Source organism: Pongo abelii, chromosome 23 (assembly GCF_028885655.2).
Source record: "Pongo abelii isolate AG06213 chromosome 23, NHGRI_mPonAbe1-v2.0_pri, whole genome shotgun sequence".
In the NCBI taxonomy this organism is placed as follows: domain Eukaryota; kingdom Metazoa; phylum Chordata; class Mammalia; order Primates; family Hominidae; genus Pongo; species Pongo abelii.
Window position 1 is genome coordinate 35,157,581 of NC_085929.1, and position 26,901 is coordinate 35,184,481.

General features: G+C 45.7%; 2 protein-coding genes across 24 annotated transcripts in view; one reads left to right on the forward strand and one right to left on the reverse strand.

Moving 5' to 3' along the window:
• CHEK2 (checkpoint kinase 2) overlaps positions 1-8,287 on the reverse strand; it is a 55,203-nt gene extending 46,916 nt beyond the window's left edge. For 7 of the 11 annotated variants that reach the window (XM_054543257.2, XM_063722823.1, XM_024239958.3 and 4 more), the window contains exons 1-2: positions 7,910-8,287; positions 568-892 (exon numbers count right to left, since the gene is read on the reverse strand). In XM_054543257.2, coding sequence (XP_054399232.2) covers positions 568-886 — 319 coding nt within the window. In that variant the 5' untranslated portion in view covers positions 887-892; positions 7,910-8,287. Of the gene's footprint in view, positions 1-567; positions 893-4,427; positions 4,660-7,909 lie in introns of all 11 variants that reach the window. The other 4 variants (XM_054543256.2, XM_054543250.2, XM_054543251.2 and 1 more) reach the window with 3 other exon arrangements.
• On the forward strand, positions 8,155-23,492 carry HSCB (HscB mitochondrial iron-sulfur cluster cochaperone). Of its 13 annotated transcripts, none has more exons than XM_063722825.1 (7): positions 8,155-8,472; positions 10,019-10,115; positions 10,738-10,827; positions 11,386-11,496; positions 12,000-12,144; positions 15,791-15,895; positions 17,510-17,544. In XM_063722825.1, exons 1-6 carry the CDS (start codon positions 8,237-8,239, stop codon positions 15,883-15,885), a joined length of 774 nt encoding a protein of 257 aa, XP_063578895.1. In that variant the 5' UTR covers positions 8,155-8,236; the 3' UTR covers positions 15,886-15,895; positions 17,510-17,544. The 13 variants fall into 13 exon arrangements, with proteins under 13 accessions (XP_063578895.1, XP_063578896.1, XP_063578899.1 ...); XM_063722826.1 differs by having other exon boundaries at positions 15,804-15,895; positions 17,510-17,541; XM_063722829.1 differs by having other exon boundaries at positions 8,156-8,472; positions 15,860-15,895; positions 17,510-17,556.
• The last annotated feature ends 3,409 nt before the right edge of the window (positions 23,493-26,901 follow it).

Consider the following 26,901-nt stretch of genomic DNA (forward strand, 5'->3'; position numbering starts at 1 on the left):
TCACTTGAACCCAGGAGTCAGAGGCTGCAGTGAGCTGAGCCGAGATGGCGTCACTGCACTCGTCTGTGCGACAGAGCGAGACTCCGTTGCAAAAAAAAAAAAAAATCCCTGAAACTAAATAAAAAGGAAGAATTTGCACTCTGGCCTATGATCCGTCCATTCTAGGACCTTCATTTACATAAGGTGCCAATCCACACCAGTCTTGGAATGGCTGAGCTCCAATTCACTTTGGCCTCTAATGGGCTGTGAGCCAGCCCTTCATTTACATAGGATGTAACCAACGGGAGACCTCTAGAGGGTACTTGAACCCCAGAAGACTTTGCTACCAGGGCTCTGCAGCTACTTGCTCAGGCCTGCTCCCATCCTGTGACATGTACTTTAGCTTCTATTGCCTTCCACTTCAATAAATCTATGCTTTCATTGCTTGTTCATGCATGATGTTCAATTATTTGTTCAACGTGCCAAAAACCTGGGCAACTCCAAGCAGAACCTTCCACCTGGTAACACAGCAACTTTCTGTAAGTGTTTTTCTGAACAAAACATGCTACTATACAACAAAGGTCTTACCAAGATTGGCAAATCCATCCTGAAGGGCCCATAATCGAGCCCAGGGGGCAGGGGTAGGCTCCTCAGGTTCTTGGTCCTCAGGTTCTTGGTCCTCAGGAATAGAATAGAGTTCCTGAGTGGACACTGTCTCTAAGGAGCTCAGTGTCCCAGAGCTGGAGTGAGAGGACTGGCTGGAGTTTGGCATCGTGCTGGTAGAGGAGCTGGATATGCCCTGGGACTGTGAGGAGGAGCCTTGGGACTGGGTAATGCTGCCATGGGGCTGTGAACAGGCACTGCTGCCATGGGACTGCTGAGCCTCAACATCCGACTCCCGAGACATCACGACCTCAAAAAGAAAGTGTCCAACAACAAAGGTGATTTTCAAGGCACAAGACTTAAAATTCAAAAGTAAATGATGGGCCTATTACAACAGCAAAAGAAAAGAAAAAAGAAAAAAAAAATCCAGGGCAAACATGCTCTCCAAAAATTAAAAGTCCTAACAGCTCAGACCTATAGTTCTTCTGGCCTGAGCTTTTCACCAGATCATTGTCACCAGATCAGTTTTTTGTCTGACAGCCATAAACTACGGGGAAAAACAAATTATCTGAAGATTACAAATAAGTAAAAAGCAATAAAATTGAGCTGGGGGGGGCTCATAAAAGCTTACATTTGTCCAATTCTTTTAAATTAAGACTGAAACCAAAAATGTACTGATACAATCAACACTACATTTAAATTTCATATATACAGGGGGCCAGGCACGGGGGCTCACGCCTGTAGTCCCAGCACTTTGGGAGGCCAAGACAGGCGGATCATGAGGTCAGGAGTTCAAGACCAGCCTGGCCAACGTAGTGAAACTCCATCTCTACTAAAAATACAAAAAAATTAGCCAGGCGTGGTGGCGGGCACCTGTAATCCCAGCTACTCGGGAGGCTGAGGCAGGAGAATCGCTTGAGCCCGGGAGGCAGAGGTTGCAGTGAACCAAGATTGCACCACTGCACTCCAGCCAGGGCAACAGTGCAAGACTCCATTTCAAAAAAAAAAAACTCATATATACAGTCCTCAATTTAACAATGCTTCTATTTAACAATGTTTAGACTTTCTCTGAAAGCAATCAGTAGAAACTTACTTCTCCAAGTCCTCACATAACCATTCTGGTTTTCACCTTGAGTACAGTATTCAATTAATTACATGAGATATTTAACACCTTATTATAAAATAGGCCACATGGCCAGGTGCAGTGGCTCACACCTATAATCCCAGAACTCTGGGGGGTCAAGGCGGGTAGATCACCTGAGATCAGGAGTTCAAGCCCAGCCTGGCCAACATAGTCAAACCCCGTGTCCACTAAAAATACAAAAATTAGCCGGGTGTGGTGGCAGGCGCCTGTAGTTCCAGCTACTCAGGAGGCTGAAGCAGGAGAACTGCTTGAGCCCAGGAGGCAGAGGTTGCACTGAGCTGAGATCACGCCACTGCACTCCAGCCTGGGTGATGGGAGTGAAACCCTGTCTCAGAAAAATTAATTAATTAATTAAAATTTAAAAATAAAATAGGCCAGATGCAGTGACTCACAACTGTAAACCCAATACTTTGGGTGGTGGAGGTAGGAGGATTGCTTGAGGGCAGGTGTTTGAGACCCCACCTCTACAAAAAATAATAACAATAATCTTTGTGTTAGATAATTTTGCCCAACTGTACTCTGACATAAGTGTTCTGAGCATGTTTAAAGGAGGCTAGGCTAAACAATGACATTTGGTATGTTAGGTGTATTAAATGTATTTTCAATTTAACAATATTTTCAACTTAGAATGGTTTTATTTAGACGTAATGCCATTGAAAGTTGAGGAGCATCCGTGTATTTTGGAAAGAGAAAGAAGACAAAGAATCAGGTGGCTTGATATAGAAGTCAAAAAGAAACTGTACAATAACCTGCTGCATTACTCCAAAGGGTCCATTTACATAAAATGTCACTGGTACCCCTTTTCCCCCAGGCTTGCTCCTAAAGGGAAACACACCTGTTCGTTCAATCTATATTCCCTGACAACTAAGGGCCCAGTGACTTAATGAGGCAGAACACAAAGGAAGACAGCTCTTAACAACTCCACCTATCCCTTTGTGATGCTAAGTAACTATAGGGCTTATCTTTTCAGCATCCTAAATAGCCTTCCAGCCTTGATGGAATCTTGCAGGAACCATTCTTTTATAAACTGGAGCCCATAACAGAGGCTTCCACCCTTGTCTTAGAATTAACCTGATAGACAGTTAGACTCTCATAACGGGTGGGCGCAGTGGCTCATACCTGTAATCCCAGCACTTTGGGAGGCCAAGGCAAGAGGACCACTTGAGGCCACGAGTTCAATACCAGCCTGGCCAACATAGTGGGACCCCCGCCCCCCGTACAAAAAATAAGAAAATTAGACATAGTGGCATGAAGCTGTGGCCTCAGCTACTCGGGATGGTGAGGTGGGGAGGATCACTTGAGCCCAGGAGTTGAAGGCTGCAGTGAGCTACGATCATACCACTTACACACCAGCCTGGGTGGCAGAGTGAGACCCTATCTCCAAAGAACAGAAAACAAAGCAAGACTCTGATAACAGAACCACCAGTAAAATCAAAGTATCGTCCACTGCTGACCTAATCAGATTAACAAAAAAAAAAAGTGGGGGAGAGGAGGACATTCTCTTCCTCCCCAAACTCAGGCTACTACTCCAGGAGAACACAGGAAACATTATAGTAGTCCCCACCATCAGAGGGGGATAAGATCCAAGACCACCCAGTGGATGCCTGAAACCTCACATAGTACAGAACCCTCTACAACTTATGCACAACTTTCTTTTTCCTTCTTCACAATTTCACAAATAGAAGATTCGTTCTTACCATAGATGTTACCAGCCTCAGCATACAAATTTTTTTATTTCCTTATTAAATTGAGATCTTTCACCTTTTCAGTAAAAGGAAACACTTTACAGCTTCTCTTTGCAATATCGAAATTGCCAGCATCTTTTGCTTTGGGGCCATTATTAAATACAAGGGTGACTTGAACACAAGCACTGCAAAACCACGTAATTTAAGACTTATGAATTGATTTTTTTTTTTTTGAAACAGAGTCTCACTCAGTCACCCAGGCTGGAGTGCAGTGGCACAATCTTGGCTCACTGCACCTCCACCTCCTGGGTTCAAGCAATTCTCCTGCCTTAGCCTTCCAAGTAGCTGGGATTACAGGCGCACACCACCATGCCTGGCTAATTTGTATATTTTTTTTAGTAGAGACAGGGTTTTCACCGTATTGGCCAGCCTGGTCTCAAACTCCTGACCTCAGGTGATCCTCAGGCCCACCTCAGCCTCCCAAAGTGCTAGGGTTACAGGCATGAGCCACCACGCCCAGCCATGAATTGACTATTTTTTATGAATTTTCCACTTAATAGCTTCAGATTGCAGCTGACCATTGGTAACTGAAACTACTACCGCTGATAAAGAGGGACTACGATACCCACACTGATTGTATTTACACAGCTTTCAAGATACAAAGGTTCTGCCAGGTGTAGTGGCTCATGTCTGTAATCCCAGCACTTTGGGAGGCCAACGCAGGTAGACTGCTTGAGCCCAGGAATTCAAGACCAGCCTGGGCACCGTGGTGAAATCCAGTATCTACAGAAAATACAAAAAATTAGCAGGGCATGGTGGTGTGCACCTGTAGTCCCAGCTACTTGGGAGGCTGAGGTGGGAGGATCACTTGAGTCCAGGAGGTTAAGGCTGCAGTGAGCCGTGATCGAGCCTGCACTCCAGCCTGAGTGACAGAGCGAGACCCTGTCTCAAGAGAAAAAAAAAAAAAAAAAAAAAAAAAGATACAAAGGTTCTGATGAGTTTTCTTTAAAACATACCAGGAAGGTAATGCCAAAACTGAGTATGCCGCTCCAGGGACTGCTGGTCTGATACTACCTGAGCCAGGCTGAGTCTTCCCCACAGCTTTTTAAGCAAGACAGGACAACTGGAGAAAATGTGTCAACAAGTTGCTATGAGAGATTAGAGGCAAGCAGATCTGGAGTCAGACACTTGAGTGAAACTGTGCATGACTTTAGGTAGATCACAACTTCTCTAAACCTGTTTTCTCATCTGAAAATAAGTAGACAGACCATGAGGATTAAGTGAAGTGATGCATGTAATACTCCCCCCACCCACCCATGCTTGCTATCTGGGAGCTATTGTTATTGGAAAGCCATGCAGAGAAGTGAGTGAAAAACCAAAGTGAGGGCAGCAAAACTCCAGGACTGTAGACAGAAGTCCAGTCCCAAAACCTATAAAACTACTAGAAGAAAACACTGGGGAAGTGCTCCAGGACACTCATCTTGGGCACAGGTTTTTTGCGTAAGACCTCAAAAGCACAGGCAACTAAAGCAAAAACAGACAACTGGGATTTCATCAAGCTAAAAAGCTTCTGCACAGCCAAGAAAATAATCAACAAAGTGAAGAGACAACCCACAGAATGGGAAAAAACATTTCCAAACTAGCCATCTGACAAGGGATGAATAACCAGAATATATAAGGAGATGAAACTCAACTGCAAAAAGACAAATAATCCAATTTAAGAAATGGGCAAGCCAGGCATGGTGGCCCACATCTGTAATCCCAGCACTTTGGGAGGCCAAGGTGGGTGGATCATCTGAGGTCAGGAGTTCAAGACCAGCCTGGTCAACATGGCGAAACCACATCTCTACTAAAAATACAAAAAATTAGCTGGGTGTGGCAGCTCGTGCCTGTAATCCCAGCTACTTGGTAGGCTGAGACACGAGAATCACTTGAACTCAGGAGACGGAGACAGAGGTTGCAGTAAGCTGAGATCACACCACTGCACTCGAGGCTAGGTGACAGAGTAAGATTCTGTCTCAAAAAAAAGAAATGGGCAAAAGATCCGAACAGACATTTCTCAAAAGAAAACATACAAATGGCCAACAGGTATATTTAAAAAATGCTCAACATCACTGATCACTAGAGAAATACAAATCAAAACTACAGTGAGGCCCGGGCGCAGTGGCTCATGCCTGAAATCCCAGCACTTTGGGAGGCGGAGGCGGGCAGATCACTTGAGGTCAGGAGTTTGAGACCAGCCTGGCCAACATGGTGAAACCCTGTCTCCACTAAAAATATGAAAATCAGCTGGGCATGGTGGCAGGCGTCTATAATCCCAGGGAGGCTGAGGCAGGAGAATCCCTTGAAAACAGGAGGCAGAGGAGGCAGTAAGCCAAAATCGCGCCACTGCATTCCAGCCTGGGCAACAGAGTAAGACTCTGTCTAGAACAAACAAACAAACAAAAAAACCCACAATGAGATACCATCTCACCCAAGTTAAAATGATTTGTATAAAAGATAGGCAATAACAGATGCTGGAAAGAATGTGGAGAAAGGGGAACTGTATAGAGTGCCCTTGACATAAGTAATTTTATCTTAGAAAAAGGCTCTATCTTATATTTTAAAAGGCATTATGCCAACAGAGACCAGATGTTTGTCTAATTAATAAAGACTGTACTGGCCATGCACAGTGGCTCACGCCTGTAATCCCAGCACTTTGGGAGGCCAAGGCGGGCAGATCACAAGGTCAGGAGATGGAGACCATCCTGGCCAACATGGTGAAACCCCAACTCTACTAAAAATACAAAACTTAGCTGGGCATGGTGGCACGTGCCTGTAGTCCCAGCTACTCGGGAGGCTGAGGCAGGCAAATCGCCTGAACCAGGGAGTCGGAGGTTGCAGTGAGCCGAAATCACGCCACTGCACTCCAGCCTGGTGACAAAGCGAGACTCTGTCTCAAAAAAAAAAAAAAGACTGTACTAAACCAGATAAGGATATAAATATGTACACGCTTTTGCTATTAGTCCTCACCAGAAAATTCTTTGGTCATAAGAGCAGGACTTTCTTAGGTCAAAATGGCTGTCCTAACAGACACCATCTTGCTGTCACTCATGATTAACACCCAGCATCTGCCATCAAAGGCTCTGCCCACATCAAAAACTCTTCCTTACAAGACACCGACACCCCAGATAAAGCCAAAACACTCTCTTTGTCCACATTGCTCTCCTTGGACTGGTTTGATAACCACTTTCCCTATCCCCTTTTCTCCGAATGTTAAATGTTACTTTAATGTAAGATTTTTAATCTATAACATTTATATATTAAATAAATATACTATTGTGTACGGTTTACAATACTGACTGACTTGTGGAATGGCTTGACCCTGTGTGCCCATGGCTCTGACTACCAAGTAAACAGGGAGTACTACGGAAAATTGCTTCCTTGGGAACTCCATATAGCTTTTACAATTAAAATAAAACAGTAAGTCTGATCTTGTGGAAAGACACAAATGTGCATGGACCTGCTTATGTCTGACCTTGCACTGTTCACATACACCATTGGTGGGAATGCAAATTAGTATAGCCACTATAGAGAAGAGTATTGTGATTCCTCAAAAAATTGAAAATAGGCCGGGCGCGGTGGCTCACACCTGTAATCCCAGCACTTTGGGAGGCCAAGGCGGGTGGATCACCTGAGGTCAGGAGTTCGGGATCAGCCCGGCCAACATGGTGAAACCCCGTCTCTACTAAAAATACTAGCCGGGCATGGTGGCGGGCGGGTACCTATAATCCCAGATATTTGGGAGGCTGAGGCAGGAGAATCGCTTGAACCCAGGAGGCAGAAGTTGCAGTGAGCCCAGATCGCGCCACTGCACTCCAGCCTGGCAACAGAGAGAGACTCCGTCTCAAAAAAAAAAAAAAGGTACAGATGGTAATCATATATGTATACTTTATATCAAAAATAAATAATTTTTTAAAAAATTCCAGAGGCTTTTCAAGTGAAACACAATCTTTTTTCCAAGCAGAAAACCTAAGTCCGAAGGAGGACTGATGCCCTCCTACCCACTTCTGGCCACCTCATCCCATACACTTACTTAGGGACTTATTTAGGGACAAGCAGAACATCCTCCTACACAGCTCAGTGCGTTTCCAGTCCCTGCAGCGCTCAGTAGCTAAGACTGGCCTCTCTATAAGTATTTTAGAGATTGAACCTAAAGAATGTCAATGATTACTAACATCTATAGAACTTTTTACAAGTAACTTCGCTCTGATATTGAAGAATACAACGCTGTTCCTTCTTATCCTGTATGTTCAGGCCTGTTTCAGCTTGTAAGTAATACGGGAAGTGAACTTCACCTCCAGGATGATCTACTAAAAAGGAAGAGAGTCGCCCACACACTCCCCCTTCAGCTCAAAAATACAGACAAAGCGAAGCTCAGGAGACTCCGCTCGCACAAAACGCTTAAGATGGGATTCGAACCACCAAACACCCAACAGAAGTTCCCCATATGACTCACCGCGTGAGCCCACCTGGAGCCGCACACTCTCCGCAGCCTCAGCCAGCAGAGTGGCGCTAAACCTGCAGATACAAACTCCACCCTCAGCCAATCAAAACCCCCTCCCCTGCCGCCGGACCAATGAGGAGCAGCAGATGTGGTCGTCAGGCGTCGCCTCAATGCTTCCTGGGAGTTGTAGTTTAGAAGGCAGAGCGGAACTTAGAACCCGGGTTCCCCTCGGGTGATCCCGCCCCCTCGACTCCCCAGCCAATCAGTAGCATTAGTCTGGTTGGACGCTCTCTTTGCTTTTCCCCACGAGTGACCACGGCTAGGTAGGCCGCCGGCCAGATGTGGCGGGGGAGAGCCGGGGCTTTGCTCCGGGTGTGGGGGTTTTGGCCGACAGGGGTTCCCAGAAGGAGACCGCTAAGCTGCGATGCTGCGTCGCAGGCGGCAAGCAATTATCCCAGCTGTTGGAACTGCGGCGGCCCATGGGGCCCCGGGCGGGAGGACAGGTTCTTCTGCCCACAGTGCCGAGCGCTGCAGGCACCTGACCCCACTCGAGACTACTTCAGCCTTATGGACTGGTACGAGCGACGGTTTCGGGAAACGGGCCCGGGCGAGAGAGACGTCGGGGTCTGGCGTGCGAGAGGGGAGGACGGATCTGGCTTGCGGAAGAGAAGGCGGGACTGATGGGGGGGCGGAGGTCTAGTGAGCAGGCGTGAGAGAAATGTCTTGATTTCTCAGGAGGAAATTGAGAGGCGGGGACTGAGGGAAGCAGCGTTGAGGTGTGGAGAAGGGAGACAAACGGGACTGGAGGGGCGGGCGCTGAAGTTAGAGGAAATAGGGGGGCCGAGGCTAGAGGGGAGGGAGATTTGAGGGGCGGTACCTACGGGAAAGGGAAGGAGAAGTCGAGGGGCGGAACTTGAGGAAAGGGTACTTGAGGGGCAGGGCCTGGGAGACTGGAAGACTTGAATGAATAGGGTCAGAAAGGTTTAAAGTTGGGTTGATGTATTTAAGAAAGGACTGCAGAAGTGTGGTCCGAGATTAGGGAGTAAAGCTTGAAAAGCTTAATATTGTGGGCGAGGCCTGAGGGAAAAGTGAGAATTGGAGGGAGAGGGTCCAATAAATGGTTTTTCCCCCTGAGGCTGAGGATCTTGGAGAGACGGGGCAGTGTGGATAGAGCTGAACTGGTAAGGAAATAGGACAGACTCTGGGAGTAGAATATGAAAGGGGTTGAATTAAACCGGGAGAGACAGGGATGAAGGGACCTGGGCCGTGGAAAAGATAGGGTGGTATTAAAGAAAACATGATTCAGTCACACTTGTTCAAGTACCAGAAAAACTTTCTTCAAGACCATCTTGTAGAGGGGCCACTGCAATAGGGTCTTGCAGTTGGGGAGAGAGATTGGTCTCAACTCCAAAAACAGCATGAGCAGAAGGAAATTTGTAGCCAAGGAGCAGAGTAAACGGGATTCTGGCTAAACCGACCTAACAGGATTCTTGCTGAAGACAGGCCAGGCTGCTCAGACACCACCTAGGGGATAGTAGAGGATGAAGAATCTGATCAGAGATCTAGGATGATCAAAAATATGAGGATCGAGGATTCTAGCTAAACTGTCTTAGCAAGATTATTTGCCAAAACTGGATTTTACAAGAAAGCATACATCTGGGCCTAGGAGAAGGTTCAGAAATCTGACTAAAGTTTGGCCAGGCAAAGAATCTTTGTCTGTGTAATTTAGGAATGTCCCTTTCCCTTAACTATGGGATCTGCCCCCACCAGTCACTGAACATGTATGAGAGGCTACAGTAACACTGATCTTTAAGTTCCTCAGGCATCCCCATGTTGCTCCCACCTCGAGGTCCTTGCTCTTGCAATTCTACCTGGATATCTCTTTCCTCTGATCTTTGATTACTCATCATCATTCAGATTTCAGTTCAGTGTCATCTCTTTGTCCACTGCATCTGCTACACTCTCTGACTCTGTTCTGTGTCCCTTCATAGGACCTACAACTTTTTGAAATTATCTGTTTATATGTTATTGCATCTTCCCCATAAGAGCAAGAACCAGGCTCATGGTAGACAAACCTTTAAATATTTGTTGCATAAATTTAATCTCCCAATTTCCTTCCAGCAACCGTTCCTTCAGAGTTGATACTGTGAAGCTCCAGCACAGGTACCAGCAACTGCAGCGTCTTGTCCATCCAGATTTCTTCAGCCAGAGGTCTCAGGTAGCTTATTGGCCAACGCCAATAATCCCCAAATATGTGTGCACACTGGGTGGCAGTAGCCTTGTGGTTATGTGATTATCAGGGACCGAGCTGGAAAATCAGCTGTGTCTGCCCCATGGCAGTCTGACCCCAGCCTGTCAGACCCAGAGCTGCCATTCACTCACAGCTTTTGTCTGACTTCCCAGATAACTTAAAACCTATCAGCTGAATGTAAAGACACCTCATCCTACACCAGTTCTACTTAACCACTTCCTTAGGTGTCTGCCCATCAGAATATTATAAAACTTTGTGGGTCCGGTGCAGTGGCTCATACCTGTAATCCCAACACTTTGGGAGGCTGAGGCAGGCAGATCACTTGAAGTCGGGAGTTCGAGACCAGCCTGGCCAACATGGTGAAACCCTGTCTCTACTAAAAATACAAATTAGCCTTGTGCAGTGACACACGCTTGTAGTCCCAGCTGCTTGGGAGGCTAAGGCAGGAGGATCACTTGAACACGGGAGGTGGAGGTTGCAGTGAACTGAGTTTGCGCCACTGCACACTCCAGTCTGGATGACTCTGTCAAAAAAAAAAAACACTTTGTGATTTGGATGGTAATAGTACTGTCTTCATCTCCACTAACAGACTGAAAAGGACTTCTCAGAGAAGCATTCGACCCTGGTGAATGATGCCTATAAGACCCTCCTGGCTCCACTGAGCAGAGGACTGTACCTTGTAAGGTGATTTCCCAACCCTTCTGTGCATGACGTCCTGATGCTCTTTATGGCGTAGGACAGCCGCGTCCCCTTTATTCAGCAGAAGAGTGCTTGAGGTTGGGCATGGTGGCTCACACCTGTAATCCCAGCACTTTAGGAGGCTGAGATGGTCAGATCACTTCAGCCCAGGAGTTCAAGACCATCCTGGGCAACATGATGACACCCCATTTCTACAAAAAATACAAAAATTAGCTGGGCATGGTGGCATACACCTGTAGTCCCAGCTACTCTGGAAGCTGAAGCAGGAGGATCACTTGAGCCCGAGAGGTCGAGGCTGTAGTGAGCTGTGATTGTACTACTGCACCCTCTCAAAAAAAAAAAAAAAAAAAAAGTCCAGGGACCCAGTAGTATTTAGCCTCAGAGCACAAGTATAATTTTCTCTGTGAATATTACTTGCCTCAACTGCATTTTTTAAATTGTGATTTTCTAGCTTTTTTCTATGAATTTCAAGGATTTGATGATGGTAGCTTTTAGTTAAGAGTCATTTTCTGTTTTGTTTTTTCTTTTTCCTCTCAAGACTATCTTAAGAGGCCAGGCATGGTGGCTCGCGCCTGTAATCCCAGCACTTTGGGAGGCGAAGGCGGGTGGATCACAACATCAGGAGTTCAAGACCAGCCTGGTCAAGATGGTGAAACCCCGCCTCTACCAAAAATACAAAAAAATTAGCCGGGCGTGGTGGCGGGTGCCTGTAATCCCAGCTACTCGGGAGGCTGAGGCAGAGAATTGCTTCCCCAGGAGGCAGAGGTTGCAGTGAGCTGAGATCACGCCATTGCACTCTAGCCTGGGCAACAGAGCGAGACTTCGTCTCAAAAAAAAAAAAAAAAAAGAATCTTACAATCTAGAAAATTTTATAATTGAATAGAATCTTTACAAACATCTAGTTCAACCTCTGAGTGGAGGAATGACTACCCCAAGATCACACCAAGGTCACATAGTTTTGGGTAGCACGAGTGGAAATCCCATCCCAGCATTTCTGTTTCAGTCCAAGCTTTTGATACCCCTTAGTCTTTCATTATCGGGACAGTTCCAGTTTTCTCTATTAGTGGTATTATTTCCTAACGGATGAGTAGGATTTACATTACTCTGCCCATAGTTTCTTCAACTTATTTTTCTTGCTTTCTGCCCCAATAGCTAAAGCTCCATGGAATAGAGATTCCTGAAAGGACAGATTATGAAATGGACAGGCAATTCCTCATGGAAATAATGGAAATCAATGAAAAACTCGCAGAAGCTGAAAGTGAAGCTGCCATGAAAGAGATTGAATCCATTGTCAAAGGTGAAAGATAAAATAGCACCAAATGTATTTCATTGCTGTTATGAACACTTGTCCACGGATAAGTGAAAAATGAGCATAAAGAGTATATAATGGCCCGGGTGCAGTGGCTCACGCCTATAATCCCAGCACTTTGGGAGGCCAAGGCGAGTGGATCACCTGAGGTCAGGAGTTCAAGACCAGCCTGGCCAACATGGTAAAACCCTGTCTCTACTAAAAATACAAAAATTAGCCAGGCGTGGTGGCAGGCGCCTGTAGTCCTAGCTACTTGGGAGGCTGAGGCAGGAGAATGGTGTGAACCTGGGAGGCAGAGCTTGCAGTGAGTGGAGATCAGGCCACTGCACTCCAGCCTGGGCAACAGAGTGAGACTCTGTCTCAAAAAAAAAGGAAGGTTATTTATTTTAAGGAATTAGCAATCAGCTCACATAATTGTGGGAGCTGACACATCTAAAATTTATAGGGTAGGGCTGGGCGCAGTGGCTCATGCCTATAATCCCAGCATTTTGGGAGGCTGAGAAGGGCAGATCACTTGAGTCCAGGAGTTCAAGACCAGCCTGGGCAACGTGGCAAAACCCCTTCTCTAAAAAAATACAGAAAAATCAGCCAAGTGTAGGCCAGGCACAGTGGCTCACGCCTGTAATCCCAGCACTTTGGGAGACTGAGGTGGGTGGATCACCTGAGGTTGGGAGTTCGAGACCAGCCAGGCCAACATGGAGAAACCCCATCTCTACTAAAAATATAAAATTAGCCAGGCATGGTGGCGCATACCTGTAATCCCAACTACTCAGGAGGCTGAAGCAGGAGAATCGCTTGAGCTTGGGAGGCGGAGCTTGCAGTGAGCCGAGATCGTGCCGCTGCACTCCAGCCTGGGCGACAGAGCGAGACTCCGTCTCAAAAAAAAAAAATCTGCCAAGCGTGGAGGTGCGCACTTGTGGTCCCAGCTATTCGGGAGGATGAGGTGGGAGAATCATCTGAGCCCGGGAGGCAGAGGTTGCAGTGAGCTGAGATCACGCCACTGTACTCCAGCCTGAGTGACAAGAGTGAGACCCTGTCACAAAAAAATAAAATAAAATCTATAGGGGTAGATAAGCAGGCTGAAAGTCTAGGTAGGATTTCTATGTTACAGTCTTGATACAGAATTCCTTCCCAGAAAACCTGTTTTTGCACTTAATGCCTCTACTTCATTGGATGAGGCCCACCCACATTATGTAGGGTAACATCCGTTACTTAAAGTCAACTGATTATAAATGTTAATTACATCTACGAATACCTTCACAGGATCATCTAAACTAGTTGGTTTTTGTTTTTTTGAGACATGGTCTCACTCTGTCACCCAGGTTGGAGCACAGTGGTGCAGTCACAGCTCACTGCAGCCTTGACCCATGGGCTCAAGCAATCCTCTCACCTCAGCCTCTTGGATAGCTGGGACTACAGGCGTGTATCACCACGCCTGGCTAATTTTTTGTGTCTTTTATAGAGATGGGGTTTTGCCATGTTGCCCAGGCTGGCTTCAAACTCCTGGGTTCAAAGCGATCCACCTGCCTCAGTCTCCCAAAATGCTGGGATTACAGGCGTGACTTAATGTACCTGGCATATATTCGTGTTTGATCAAACAACTGGGCACCATAGCCTAGCCAAGTTGATATATAAAATTAACCATTCCACATAGAAAAGATTCCAAGGTTCTCTGTTAGACTATATTCAGTTATGTACTTTCACAAATATTTGTAATGTACTACAAATATCAGGCACTGTGCATGACACTGAGGATACATAATGGAACGAGAAAGACTGTGCCTTCTTGGAGTTTATATATGTCAACTGTGCCCAAAATGGAATTCCCAGGTGAATCCACTCCCCACCTTTCCCCCCAAAAAAAATCTGTTCCTCTTAGGCTGGGCACAGTGGCTCACGCCTGTAATCCCAGCACTTTGGGAGGCCGAGGCAGGCGGATCACGAGGTCAGGAGATCAAGACCATCCTGGCTAACATCATGAAACCCCGTCTCTACTAAAAATACAAAAAATTAGCCAGGCGTGTTGGCACGCGCCTGTAGTCCCAGCTACTCGGGAAGCTGAGGCAGGAGAATCGCTTGAACCCGGGAGGCGGAGGTTGCAGTGAGCCGAGATCGTGCCGCTGCACTCCAGCCTGGGTGACAGAGTGAGACTCCGAATAAAAAATAATAATAATCTGTTCCTCTTCCAGTGTTCCCTAAGAGAGTGACACCAGTTGCACAAGTGTAAATTTTGAGGAGGCCTTAACAACCTTCTTCTTCCTTATGCCCATAGTCAATCTATTATGTCTGAAAGAGCTGACTTAAATTTGCCTCAAATTCATCCACCCATCTCTACTTTCACTGCCACCAGCCTTTTCCTAGCTACCATTCACTCTCACCTGGACAACTGCAGTAGCTTTTCACTGGTCTGTCCGTACCTTCAGGCCCCATCTAACAAATCCCTTCACTGTCACTGGAATCTTTTTTGAAACCCAAGTCTTTTTTTTTTTTTTTTTTTTTTGAGACAGAGTCTTGCTCTGTCGCCCAGGCTGGAGTGCAGTGGCATGATCTCGGCTCACTGCAACCTCCGCCTCCCAGGTTCAAGCTATTCTCCTGCCTCTGCCTCCCGAGTAGCTGGGACTACAGGTGCGTGCCACCATGCTTGGCTAATTTTTCTATTTTTTTTAAGTAGTGACGGGGTTTTACCATGTTGCCCAGGCTGGTCTCAAACTCCTGACCTCAGGTGATCCATCCATCTCAGCCTCCCAAAGTGCTGGGATTACAGGTGTGAGCCACCAAGCCCAGCCAAAACCCAAATCTAATCACTACTCTTGATTAGAGTATTTTTTAAATTGACCAGGTGTGATGGCTTATGCCTGTAATCCAAGCACTTTGGGAAGCTGAAGTGGAAGGATCACTTGAGCCCAGGAGTTCAAGACTAGCCTGGTCAACATAGCAAGACCCCATCTCCATAAAAAATTTAAAAATTTTTTATTTAAATTGACCAGGTGTGATGGCTTATGCCTGTAATCCAAGCACTTTGAGAAGCTGAAGTGGAAGGATCACTTGAGCCCAGGAGTTCAAGACTAGCCTGGTCAACATAGCAAGACCCCATCTCCATAAAAAATTTAAAAATTAACCAGATATGGTGGCTCATGCCTATACTCCCAGCTACTCGAGAGGCTGAAGCAGAAGGATCACTTGAGCCCAGGAGGTGGAGACTGCAGTGAACCGTGTTTACACTATTGCACTCCAGCTTCAGCAACAGAGCGAAAACACGTCTCAAAAAAAAAAACAAAAAAACTTTTAAGTGGCTTCTCACTGCTCTAAAACTCTTTAGCATCCCTTACAGGCCCTGGATGCCGTGGCCTCTGCTTCTCTCTGTTTTGCCTTCTCCACTCCAGCCACAATGACCACTTCCAGTTCCTCATCTATACTGGGCACCCTCCTACCCTAGGGCCTGTTGCTTCTGCCTGAAACCCTCCTCTCCTCCACCCCATTTAAGTTAACCCCTCCTTCTTCAGATCTGAAGGCAATCATCACTTCCTCAGAGAAGCCCTTTTTAAGCTATCTATTAGTAGCGGCTATTTCTTTTGTAGGACTAATCACAGTTATAACTTTACTGTTCTATGTGACATTAATTGATCAATGTCAGCCTCCCTCATTAGACTGGAAGTTCTGCAGGAGAAATCATGTCTACTTTTTGCTTCCCTCACATCCTCAGCTCACAGAAAAGTACTTATAGTTTAAAAGGAACTTGGTAAGTATTTACTAAATGAGCAAACAATAATGAGAAAAGACGTTTAAAGCAGTAATATAGAATTTGTGGTGAGGGGACTGTCAGCTGGAGATACGTTGACAGCATTAGGGCTGGGTTATAGAGATAAGAGAAGCTCAGGATTTGCAGTCAGTGGGCTCAGCTGCCCAATTTTAGATAGCAGGGCAGCATGAAGGTCTGGAGTGAGAGCAGCGTGCTACTGACTTTGTGTGACCTTGAACAAATGACTTCATTTCTCTAAGCCTCAATTTCCTCATCTGTAAATGGAGATAATATTAGTACTGGTTGTTGTGGGGATCAAGTTAAATGAGATAAAGCATGTAAAAGCATGTATTTTAGGCCAGGTGTGGTGGCTTATGCCTATAATCCCATTACTTTGGGAGGCTGAGATGGGCAGATTACCTAAGGTCAGGAGTTCAAGACCACCCTGACCAACATGGCAAAACCCTGTCTGTACTAAAAATACAAAATTAGCCAGGCATGGTGGCGCACACCTATAATCCCAGCAACTTCAGAGGCTGAGGCAGGAGAATTGCTTGAACCCAGGAGGCAGAGGTTGCAGTGAGCCGAAATCGCACCATTGCACTACAGCCTGGGCAACAAGAGCGAAACTCCGTCTCAAAAAAAAAAAAAACACTTATTCTAGCCCTGTAGTAAACATTTGACTTTGAGCAGCTCACTGACCTTAATTTAGGTTAATTCCTAAATTTTCTCCTGCCAGGTATCTGCTATGGCCCAGGTAAAATGAATGTTCAAGGGCATAGAGCTAGTTAATTTTAGGGTCAGGGCTTAAGAACCTCCAGGTTCCTAGTCTGTTGTTCTTTTGTGGACACCACACTGCTACCTGAGAGATGAGTTTCAAACACCGGACTGGGAATCAAGTGACTTGGATTCTGTTCCCAGCTCTTCCACTCATCATCCATGGGACAATTCCCCTAATACCTGTCATTTCCTACCTTAGGGATATAATGTATTTGACAGTGCTTCGAAAGACGACACCGTATAAATGACTGACACTATTTATATCTGGAAAATGAGATTACTGGAAAATTCCTCATTTTCTAACAAGGAAACAAGAAATATGAGATAGCTGCTGCTTTATTTTGTTTGGCATCTTCTCTCTTATGACACAACAGGATGTAAATGTTTTCATTTTCCTGAGAGGCTATACAGTTTGCAAGTGGTTGCCGGAAACACTCAGTAATGCTTTACTGATAGGTGTTCCCAGCATGTTAATGTTCACCTTGCTGAAATGTCGAAGACCCAAACTGTTTCGTGGGTATAATCAAAGTATATCCTTGTTTGTTTGTTTGTTTGTTTGTTTTACTGATTCTATAGCCATTTTATAAGCCTTGGTGATTGCTCCTTAGACCTTTCATGGGTAGAAAAACAGTGTTATTAGGGTCAACCAGAGTTGTGCTAAACAGCAGCTGCCATCATGGTACACACAGAGACAAAGGTTATGAAGCCTTACCCTTGAATACAAACTTCCTCCTTTGTTGTGTTCAAACCAGCATGGTTACAAAGTTTAAGTATTGTCTTCATATTATGAGTCTGTTTCAATGGAAAAATTAACAGAATGGTTTTCTTTTTCAGCTAAACAGAAAGAATTTACTGACAATGTGAGCAGTGCTTTTGAACAAGGTACTTTCTTTTCTTGACTTTCTTAAATATGGAAAGAAATTTCAAGCACTGAGGCATAGCCATTCATTCAATAACTAGCTATTATATACCTTCCTATGATAGCTATATAGGGAGATATGAAATACTTATGAGTCTACATTTCTGCCTTTAAAAAAATGCCTTTAAGAATCTACATTTCTGGCCGGGCACGGTAGCTAATGTCTGTAATCCCAACACTTTGGGAGGCCAAGGCGGGCAGATCACGAAGTCAGGAGATTGAGACCATCCTGGCTAACACGGTGAAACTCTGTCTCTACTAAAAATACAAAAATTAACTCGGTGTGGTGGCACAACACCTGTAGTCCCAGCTACTTGGGAGGCTGAGGCAGGAGAATCACTTGAACCAGGGAGGCGGAAGTTGCAGTGAGCTGAGATCGTGCCACTGCACGCCAGCCTGAGCGACAGAGCGACACTCCATCTCAAAAAAAAAAGAATCAACATTTCTGCCTTTCTAGAGAAACAAACTATATCAAAAAAGTGATCCGGGAACGGTGACTCATGCCTGTTATCCCAACACTTTGGGAGGGTGAGGTGGGCAGATCACTTGAGGTTAGGGGTTTGAGACCAGCCTGGCCAACATGGTAAAACTCCAGCTCTACTAAAAATACAAAAATTAGCTGAGTGTGGTGGCGTGTGCCTACAGTCCCAGCTACTCAACAGGCTGAGGCAGGAGAATTGCTTGAACCAGGGAGGCTGAGGTTGCAGTGAGCCAAGATCACGCCACTGCACTCCAGCCTGGGCAACAAAGCGAGACTCCCTCTCAAAACAAACAAAAAAAATACCTAAAGGAGGAATGAAGCTATTCTCAGGCAAATAAAAATTGAGGGAATTTGGGCTGTGCACGGTGGCTGACACTTGTAATCCCAACACTTTGGGAGGCCGAGGCGGGTGGATCAAGAGGTCAAGAGATCAAGACCATCCGGCCAACATGGTGAAACCCCATCTCTACTAAAAATACAAAACTAGCCAGGCGCAGTGGTGCGCCTATAATCCCAGCTACTCGAGAGGCTGAGGCAGGAGAATTGTTTGAACCCGGGAGGCGGAGGTTGCAGTAAACCAAGATCATGCCACTGCATTCCAGCCTGGTGACAGAGCAAGACTTTGTCTCAAAAAAAAAAAAAAACTGGGCCAGGTGTGGTGATTCATGCCTGTAATCCCAGCACTTTGAGAGGCTGAGGCTGGCAGATCACAAGGTCAGGAGATTGAGAACATCCTGGCTAACACAGTGAAACCCTGTCTCTACTAAAAATACAAAAAATTTTCTGGGCCTGGTGGTGGCCGTCTGTAGTCCCAGCTACTCGGGAGGCTGAGGCGGAAGAATGGCGTGAACCCGGGAGGCGGAGCTTGCAGTGAGCAGAGATGGGGCCACTGCACTCCAGCCTGGGTGAGAGAGCGAGACTCTGTCTCAAAAAAAAAAAAAAAAAGGAAATTTGTTGACAGGAGACCCGCTTTGTAAAAAAAAAATGTTAAAAGAATTGATTGGCTAGGCGTAGTGGCTCACGCCTGTAATCCCCACATTTTGACATTTTGAGAGGCCAAGGTGGGCAGATCACAAGGTCAGGAGTTCGAGACCAGCCTGACAAACATGGTGAAACCCCGTCTCTACTAAAAATACAAAAACTAGCCGGGCATGGTGGCGCTCGCCTGTAATCCCAGCTACTCAGAAGGCTGAGGCAGAGGAATGGCTTGATCCCGGAAGTCGGAGGTTGCAGTGAGCCGAGATCACGCCAGTGCACTCCAACCTGGGTGACAGAATGAGACGCCATCTCAAAAAAAAAAAAAAAAAATTATTTAGAGTGGAGGAAATTTATCAGAAACTTGGGTCTACATAACGAAAGGAAGACCATTGGAGAAAGGAATAAGTAAATGCAAAATCAAAACTTTCATTTTTTTAATTGATCTAACAAAGTGTTTTCAAAATAATAAAAGCAACAATAGGCCAGGCGCGGTGGCTCACATCTGTAATCCCAGCACTTTGGGAGGCTGAGGCAGGCGGATCATTTGAGGTCCGGAGTTGGAAACCTGCCTGGCCAACATGGTAAAACCTCATCTCTACTAAAAATAGAAAAAAATTAGGGCGGCATGGTGGCGGGCGCCTGTAATCCCAGCTACTCAGGAGGCTGAGGCAGGAAAATCGCTTGAACCCGGGAGACAGATGTTGCAGTGAGCTGAGATCACGCCATTGCACTCCAGCCTGGGCGACGAGAAAAACTCCAACTCAAAAAAAAAGGATAGAAATCCTGACACCAGCCGGGCACAGTGGCTAACGCCTGTAATCCCAGCACTTTGGGAGGCCAAGGCGGGTGGATCACGAGGTCAGGAGATCGATACCATCCTGGCTAACATGGTGAAACCCCGTCTCTACTAAATATACAAAAAGCCAGGCGTGGTAGCAGGCACCTGTAGTCCCAGCTACTCGGGAGGCTGAGGCGGAGAATGGCATGAACTTGGGAGGTGGAGCTTGCAGTGAGTGGAGATCACCTCACTGCACTCCGGCCTAGGTGACAGAGTGAGACTCCATCTCAAAAAAAAAAAAGAAAGAAATTCTGACACAGGGCCGGGTGCGGTGGCTCACGCCTGTAATCCCAGCACTTTGGGAGGCCAAGGTTGGCGGATCACAAGGTCAAGAGTTCTAGACCAGCCTGGCCAACATGGTGAAACCCCATCTCTGAAAAACTAGCTGGGTGTGGTGGCAAATGCCTGTAATCCCAGCTACTCAGGAGGCTGAGGCAGGAGAATCGCTTGAAACTGGAAGGTGGAGTTTGCAGTGAGCCGAGATCGTGCCACTGCACTCCTGACTGGGCAACAAGAGCGAAACTCCGTCTCAAAAAAAAAAAAGAAATTCTGACACAGGCTCCAACATGGATGAACCTTGAGGACATTGTACTATGTGAAATGTCAGTCACAAAAGGACAAATACTATATAATTCCACTTATATGAGGTACCTGTGGTAGTCAGATTCATAGAGAAAGTGGAATGGTGGTTGTGGGAGGATAGAGTCAGGAAGAGGAAAATAGAGAGTTATTTCATAAGTAGAGAGCTTCAGTTTTGCAAGATGAAAAGAGTTCTGTGGAAGGCCAGGCGCAGTGGCTCCCACCTGTAATCCCAGCACTTTGAGAGGCTGAGGCAGACAGATCATCTGAGGGCAGGAATTTGAGACCAGCCTCAACAACATGGTGAAACCCTGTCTTTACTGAAAAGACAAAAATTAGCCAGGTGTGATGATGCATGCCTGTAATCCCAGCTACTTGGGAGTCTGAGGCACAAGAATCACTTGAACCCAGGAGGTGGAGGCTGCAGTGAGCCAAGATCATGCCACTGCATTCCAGCCTGGGCAACAAAGCAAGACTCTATCTCAAAAAATAAAAATTAAAAAAAAAGTTATGTGGATGGGTGGTGGTGATGCTTGCCCAACAATGTGAATGTACTTAATGTCATTGAACTGTACACTTAGAAATGGCTAACATGATGAATTTTATGTCATGTGTTACTACAACTTAATTTTTTTTTCTTTTTTTTTTGAGATTGAGTTTTGCTCTTTCGCCCAGGCTGGAGTACAGTGACACGATCTCAGCTCACTGCAACCAGAGCCTTTCGGTTTCAAGTGATTCTCTTGCCTCAGCCTCCCAAGTAGCTGCGATTACAGGAGCCTGCCACCACACCCGGCTAATTTTTGTATTTTTAGTAGAGATGGGATTTCACCATGTTGGCCAGGCTGGTCTTGAACTCCTGACCTCGTGATCCGCCCGCCTCGGCCTCCCAAAGTGTTGGGATTACAGGCGTGAGCCACCGCACCTGGTCCTAAAATTTTTTGAATACAAAAAATATGTTAAATAGGACGGGCGCGGTGGCTCACGCCTGTAATCTCAGCACTTTGGGAGGCGGAGGCGGGCGGATCACGAGGTCAGGAGATCGAGACCATCCTGGCTAAGACGGTGAAACCCCGTCTCTACTAAAAATACAAAAAATTAGCTGGGCGCGGTGGCGGGCGCCTGTAGTCCCAGCTACTCAGGAGGCTGAGGCAGGAGAATGGCATGAACCCGGGAGGCGGAGCTTGCAGTGAGCCAAGATTGCGCCACTGCACCCCGGCCTGGGCGACAGAGCAAGACTGCATCTCAAAACAAAAAAATATGTTAAATAAATTAAATTGAGAAATGAAATACGACCAAGGCCTTCCAAGTCCCTGGTTGACATTTTGCCATTACATCTCCTTTCAACAGTAACCACTCTCCTGAATTTTGTGTTACTCATTCCCTTGCTTTTCTTGATAGTTTTAACCATATATGTACATAATAGTATATTATTTAGTCTCGCATATTTTTCTTTATATAAAATATATCCTTATGTGACTTTTTTGCTTAATATTTTATTTTTGGAGTCATCTGGAATGATGCAAATGGTTATAACATATCTTCATTTTAGCACTCTTCACATTGTGTTTTACTTATCTAAGTCAGGGTTTCTCAACCTTGGCACTACGGATATCGTAAGCCAGATAATTCTTCGTTTGGGGGAGCTGTCCTGAGTTCTATAAGATGATTATTAGCAGCATCCCTGGCCTGTACCCACCAGATGTCAGTACTACCTCCCAGCTGTGACAACGAAAAATATCTCCAGACATTGCCAGATGTCCCCATGGGGGCAAAATCATCCCCAATTGAAAATCACTGGTCTGGCCAGGCATGGTGGCTGACACCTATAATCCCAGCACTTTGGGAGTCCAAGGCAGGCGGATCATTTGAGATCAGGAGTTTGAGAGCAGCCACGGCCAACATGGTGAAACCCTGCCTCTACTAAAAATACAAAATTGGCCAGGCATGGTGGCGCACATCCTGTAGTACCAGCTACTCTGGAGACTGAGGCATGAGTATTGGTTGAACCTAGGAGGCGGAGGTTGCAGTGAGCTGAGATCACGCCACTGTACTCCGGCATGGGCAACAGACTGAGGCTCCATCTCACAAAAAAAAAAAAAAAAAAAGGAAAATAAAAAGGAAAATCACTGGTCTAAGGGTGTCTTTCTTGGGAACTGTAAGCCCCTGAGGGTATCTTTGTGCCTCAGCACCTGGCATAGAGGAAGCATTCAGTGCTTTCATATCCTCAGTATACCACCACATGTGTTAGGGAGAAACTTAAAACACAACCCCCCACCCTTTTTTTTTTTTTTTTTTTTAAAGAGACAGGGTCTCACCCTGTCACCCAGGTTGAAGTACAGTGGCACAGTCATAGCTCAGTGCAACCTCAAACTCCTGGGCTCAAGGGATCCTCCCACCTCAGCCTCCCAAGTAGCCAGGACTACAGGCATGTGCCACCATGCCCGGCTAATTTTTTATTTTATTTTTTATTTTTTATTTTTGGTAGAGACAGGGTCTTGCTTTGTTGTCCAGGCTGGTCTTCAATTCCTGGGCTCAAGCCATCCTCCCGCCTCAGCCTCGCAAAATGCTGGGATAGCAGGTATAAGCTCCTGCATCTAGCTTCCACCACCCATTTATTACTTGGCACTGTCCTGAAGAGAATCAACTTCTCTAATTTATGTGAATCCTGTACACATGCTCTTACACAACTCCCGCCCCATTTGGTTTATCCCTGTGTCTCCTTAACAATCCAGATGTTCTCCCTCTTCGTTGCTCAGTCTTACTGAGGAATTGATGAGCCCTCCGGACCCCACAGCTCCACTTATATATGGCTGCCCTAGTCATCAGAGTTGGTTTTATTCTTGCTTGAAATGAAGCCTGACTTCAGTGTCTCTGTCTATTTCAGATGACTTTGAAGAAGCCAAGGAAATTTTGACAAAGATGAGATACTTTTCAAATATAGAAGAAAAGATCAAGTTAAAGAAGATTCCCCTTTAATTGTGGATAGTTTAAAGTTTAAAAAATAAAGTTCTTGCTGGGCACAGTGGCTCACACCTGTAATTCCAGCACTTTGGGAGGCTGAGGTGGGTGGATGACAAGGTCAGGAGTTCAAGACCAGCTTGGCCAACATACTGAAACCTCATCTCTGCTAAAAATACAAAAATTAGCCGAGCATGGTGGCGCGTGCCTGTAGTCCCAGCTACTCGGTAGGCCAAGGCAGGAGAATCGCTTAAACCCGTGAGGTGGAGGTTGCAGTGAGCAGAGATCACGCCACTGCACTCCAGCTTGGGCAATAAAGTGAGACTTAATCTCCATAAATAAATAAATGAAAAATAAAATTCTTGTATATTTCTTTTCTGGCTTCTGGTAATTGGGAATAGAGAAGCTTTAACCGTTTATATCATCTTAATTAAGCCTATGGCTCAAGCATTAGTGGATGGCAAAGTTTGTCATGTGGGAAGAAACACAGCCTAGTCAGAGCTTGGGTGGTCAGTTCTTCATCTGATACTTGATACAATATGACCCCAATGTAGGCTAATGGATGAAGAGGTGGAGATGGGGCCAATTTGATGCCCTACAAAGAGGAATCCAAAAACTTTTTTCTGCAAAGGGCCTGGTAGTGAATATTTTCAACTTTGTGGACTATATCAAGGGTCCCCAACCTGTTAGGAACTGGACCTCACAGCAGGAGGTGAGTGGCAAGTGAGCGAACAAGGGAGCATTACCACCTGAGCTCCGTTTCCTGTCAGATCCGCTATGGCCTTAGATTCTCAAAGGAACATGAACCCTATTGTGAACTGCACATGTGAGGGTTCTAAGTTGCATGCTCCTTGTGAGAATCTAATGCCTGATGATCTGAGGTGGAATAGTTTCATCCCAAAACCATCCTCCGGCACCATCCCCATCCATGGAAAAACAGTCTTCCATGAAACCACTTCCTGGTGCCAAAAAGGCTGGGGACTGCTGGACTATGTGGTCTCTGTTGTAACTGCTGTTCTGCCATTGTGACACAAAATCAGCATAGACAATATGAAAACAAATGGACAGGGCTGTGTGCCAGTCAAACGTCACAAAACAGGTGATGAGCCAGATTTGGCCATGGCTCTGCCAACCTCTGCCCAAGAGCCACAACTTCCTAATGGCATGACCCTCCTCCCTAAGATAGGTAGTCCCCTTTGGTACTGTGGCCTTGGGGCATTCTGTTTGCTAACAAGCAAGGCTGCCTAAGGGTCTCTTTGGTCTAAATTTCAAATTGTAGATAATATTATAAAGAATTAATCTGGTATTAGGCCAGGTGTGGTGGCTCATGCCTGTAATCCCTGCACTTTGGGAGGCCGAGGCAGATAGATTACCTGAGGTCAAGAGTTCGAGACCAGCCTGGCCAACATGATGAAACCCCATCTCTACTGAAAATACAAAAAATTAGCTGGGCATGGTGGTGTGTGCCTGTAATCCCAGCTACTCAGGAGGCTGAGGCAGGAGAATCGCTTGAACCCAGGAGGCAGAGGTTGCAGGGAACCGAGGTTGCGCCACTGCACTCCAGCCTGGGCAACAAGAGGAAAAAACTCCATCTTAAAAAAAAAAAAAAGAATCTGGTATTAAGCACTAACCACATTTTCTGCTCCATCTTAGTGGAGTGGAGCAGTTGTGATTACTCTCTGGACAGTTGATGCACTTGTCACTATTTCCATGCTCTTCTAATTCAGCCCAGTGCAGCTCTACTTCCCCTTCTGTATCTTTGGAAATTCAGTTTAAGTTCTTGATCCCCTTCCAGAAAAACAAACAAACAAAAAAAACACTTAAAAAGTATCTGGATCAGGGAAAATTTAAATAGCAAACAGAAAATTCTGATTAAAAAATTCCAACAAGGCCGGGCGCAGTGGCTCATGCCTGTAATCCCACCACTTTGGAAGACCGAGGCAGGCGGATCACCTGAGGTCGGGAGTTCAAGACCAGTCTGACCAGCATGGAAAAACCCCGTCTCTACTAAAAATAAAAATAAAAAATTAGCCGGGTGTGGTGGTGCATGCCTGTAATCCCAGCTACTTGGGAGGCTGAGGCAGGAGAATCGATTGAACCCGGGAGGTGGAGGTTGCAGTCAGCCGAGATCGTGCCTCTGCACTCCAACCTAGGCGACAGAACGAGACTCTGTCTCAAAAATAAAAATTAAAAAAAAATTTAAAAATTCCAAGAAACAACATTTTAACTCTGGAGATAATTGCCTGTTTATAATTGGAAAAAAGACAGGGAGTCTGAACCAAAGTTTAAATACTACTCCAAGAACTTGAAACTGTAGCTCCTTTGCAGTTTCTTTTTTTTTTTTGAGACAGAATCTTGCTATTTTCACCCAGGCTAGAGCTCACTGCAAGCCCCGCCTCCAGGGTTCAAGTGATTCTCCTGCCTCAGCCTCCCAAGTAGCTGGGATTACAGGCACCTGCCACCATGCCTGGCCATTTTTTTGTATTTTCAGTAGAGATGGGGTTTCACCATGTTGGCCAGGCTGGTCTCGAACTCCTGACCTCAGGTGTTCCACCTGCCTCAGCCTCCCAAACTGCTGGGATTACAGGCATGAGCCACCATCCCAGTTTCTTATCCTTGTTGAAAAATGTGTATCTTGTGAATCCCGAACCAGTTATACTCAGTTAACATTTTATAATTCACTGATCTTTAGAAGGCAAAGTAACCACAGCAGCTGTCGGGCTTAATGATACTTGGGAACATCAGTACAATTCCAACCCCTCACAATATACTACGAGAATGAATTGTCTGAAAACACACCAGGAGTCCTTTAAGTAAATAATTACAATGCAAGCATATGTCCTCATTAAATTGGGTGCTTCTGCAAAAAAAAGGAGGAAATGAGGGTTTGAAATACTTGTGTAGACAATCTTCATTCCTTCTTCAGAACAATCATCAGGACCAAAACAATCTGACCACAAAAATAAATCAGATCAACATTGCCACATCTTTGGAGGAACTTCAAAGAAACTTTCCCTTACCTGTTACCATCAGCTGGAAAGGCTGCAGGGCCTCCCAACAAACTATGTCTGATTTGGGGAATAAATTAAAAAGACATTATTTCTGAGTCATGGCTTCTGAGGTGAGTGGGCTTACTTTTTTCTCCCCTCTCTTCCAAATTCTTTCCCTTCTCATCTGAAGTTTAACTGCACTTCTAAATCCAGGAACCCTTACAAGTGTTCCCTAACAAAGCCCTGTGGGAGGTATGCTAATAGACGGCTGAAAAGTTGGCAGCCCAATTTGGTTTAAAGTTTCAGACCAACAATTGAAGCAAATGAAGCACCTCCTGCCCGCCCTCCCCAACACACACACACAGGCACACACACACAGTTCCCAATATAGTGTCAGAACAAATCAGAGGTTTCAACTAATTTGTGACTATGTCTTCCCAGAGTTTGGTGTCAGACAGTGCTCGTGTTGTGAACTGAATGATT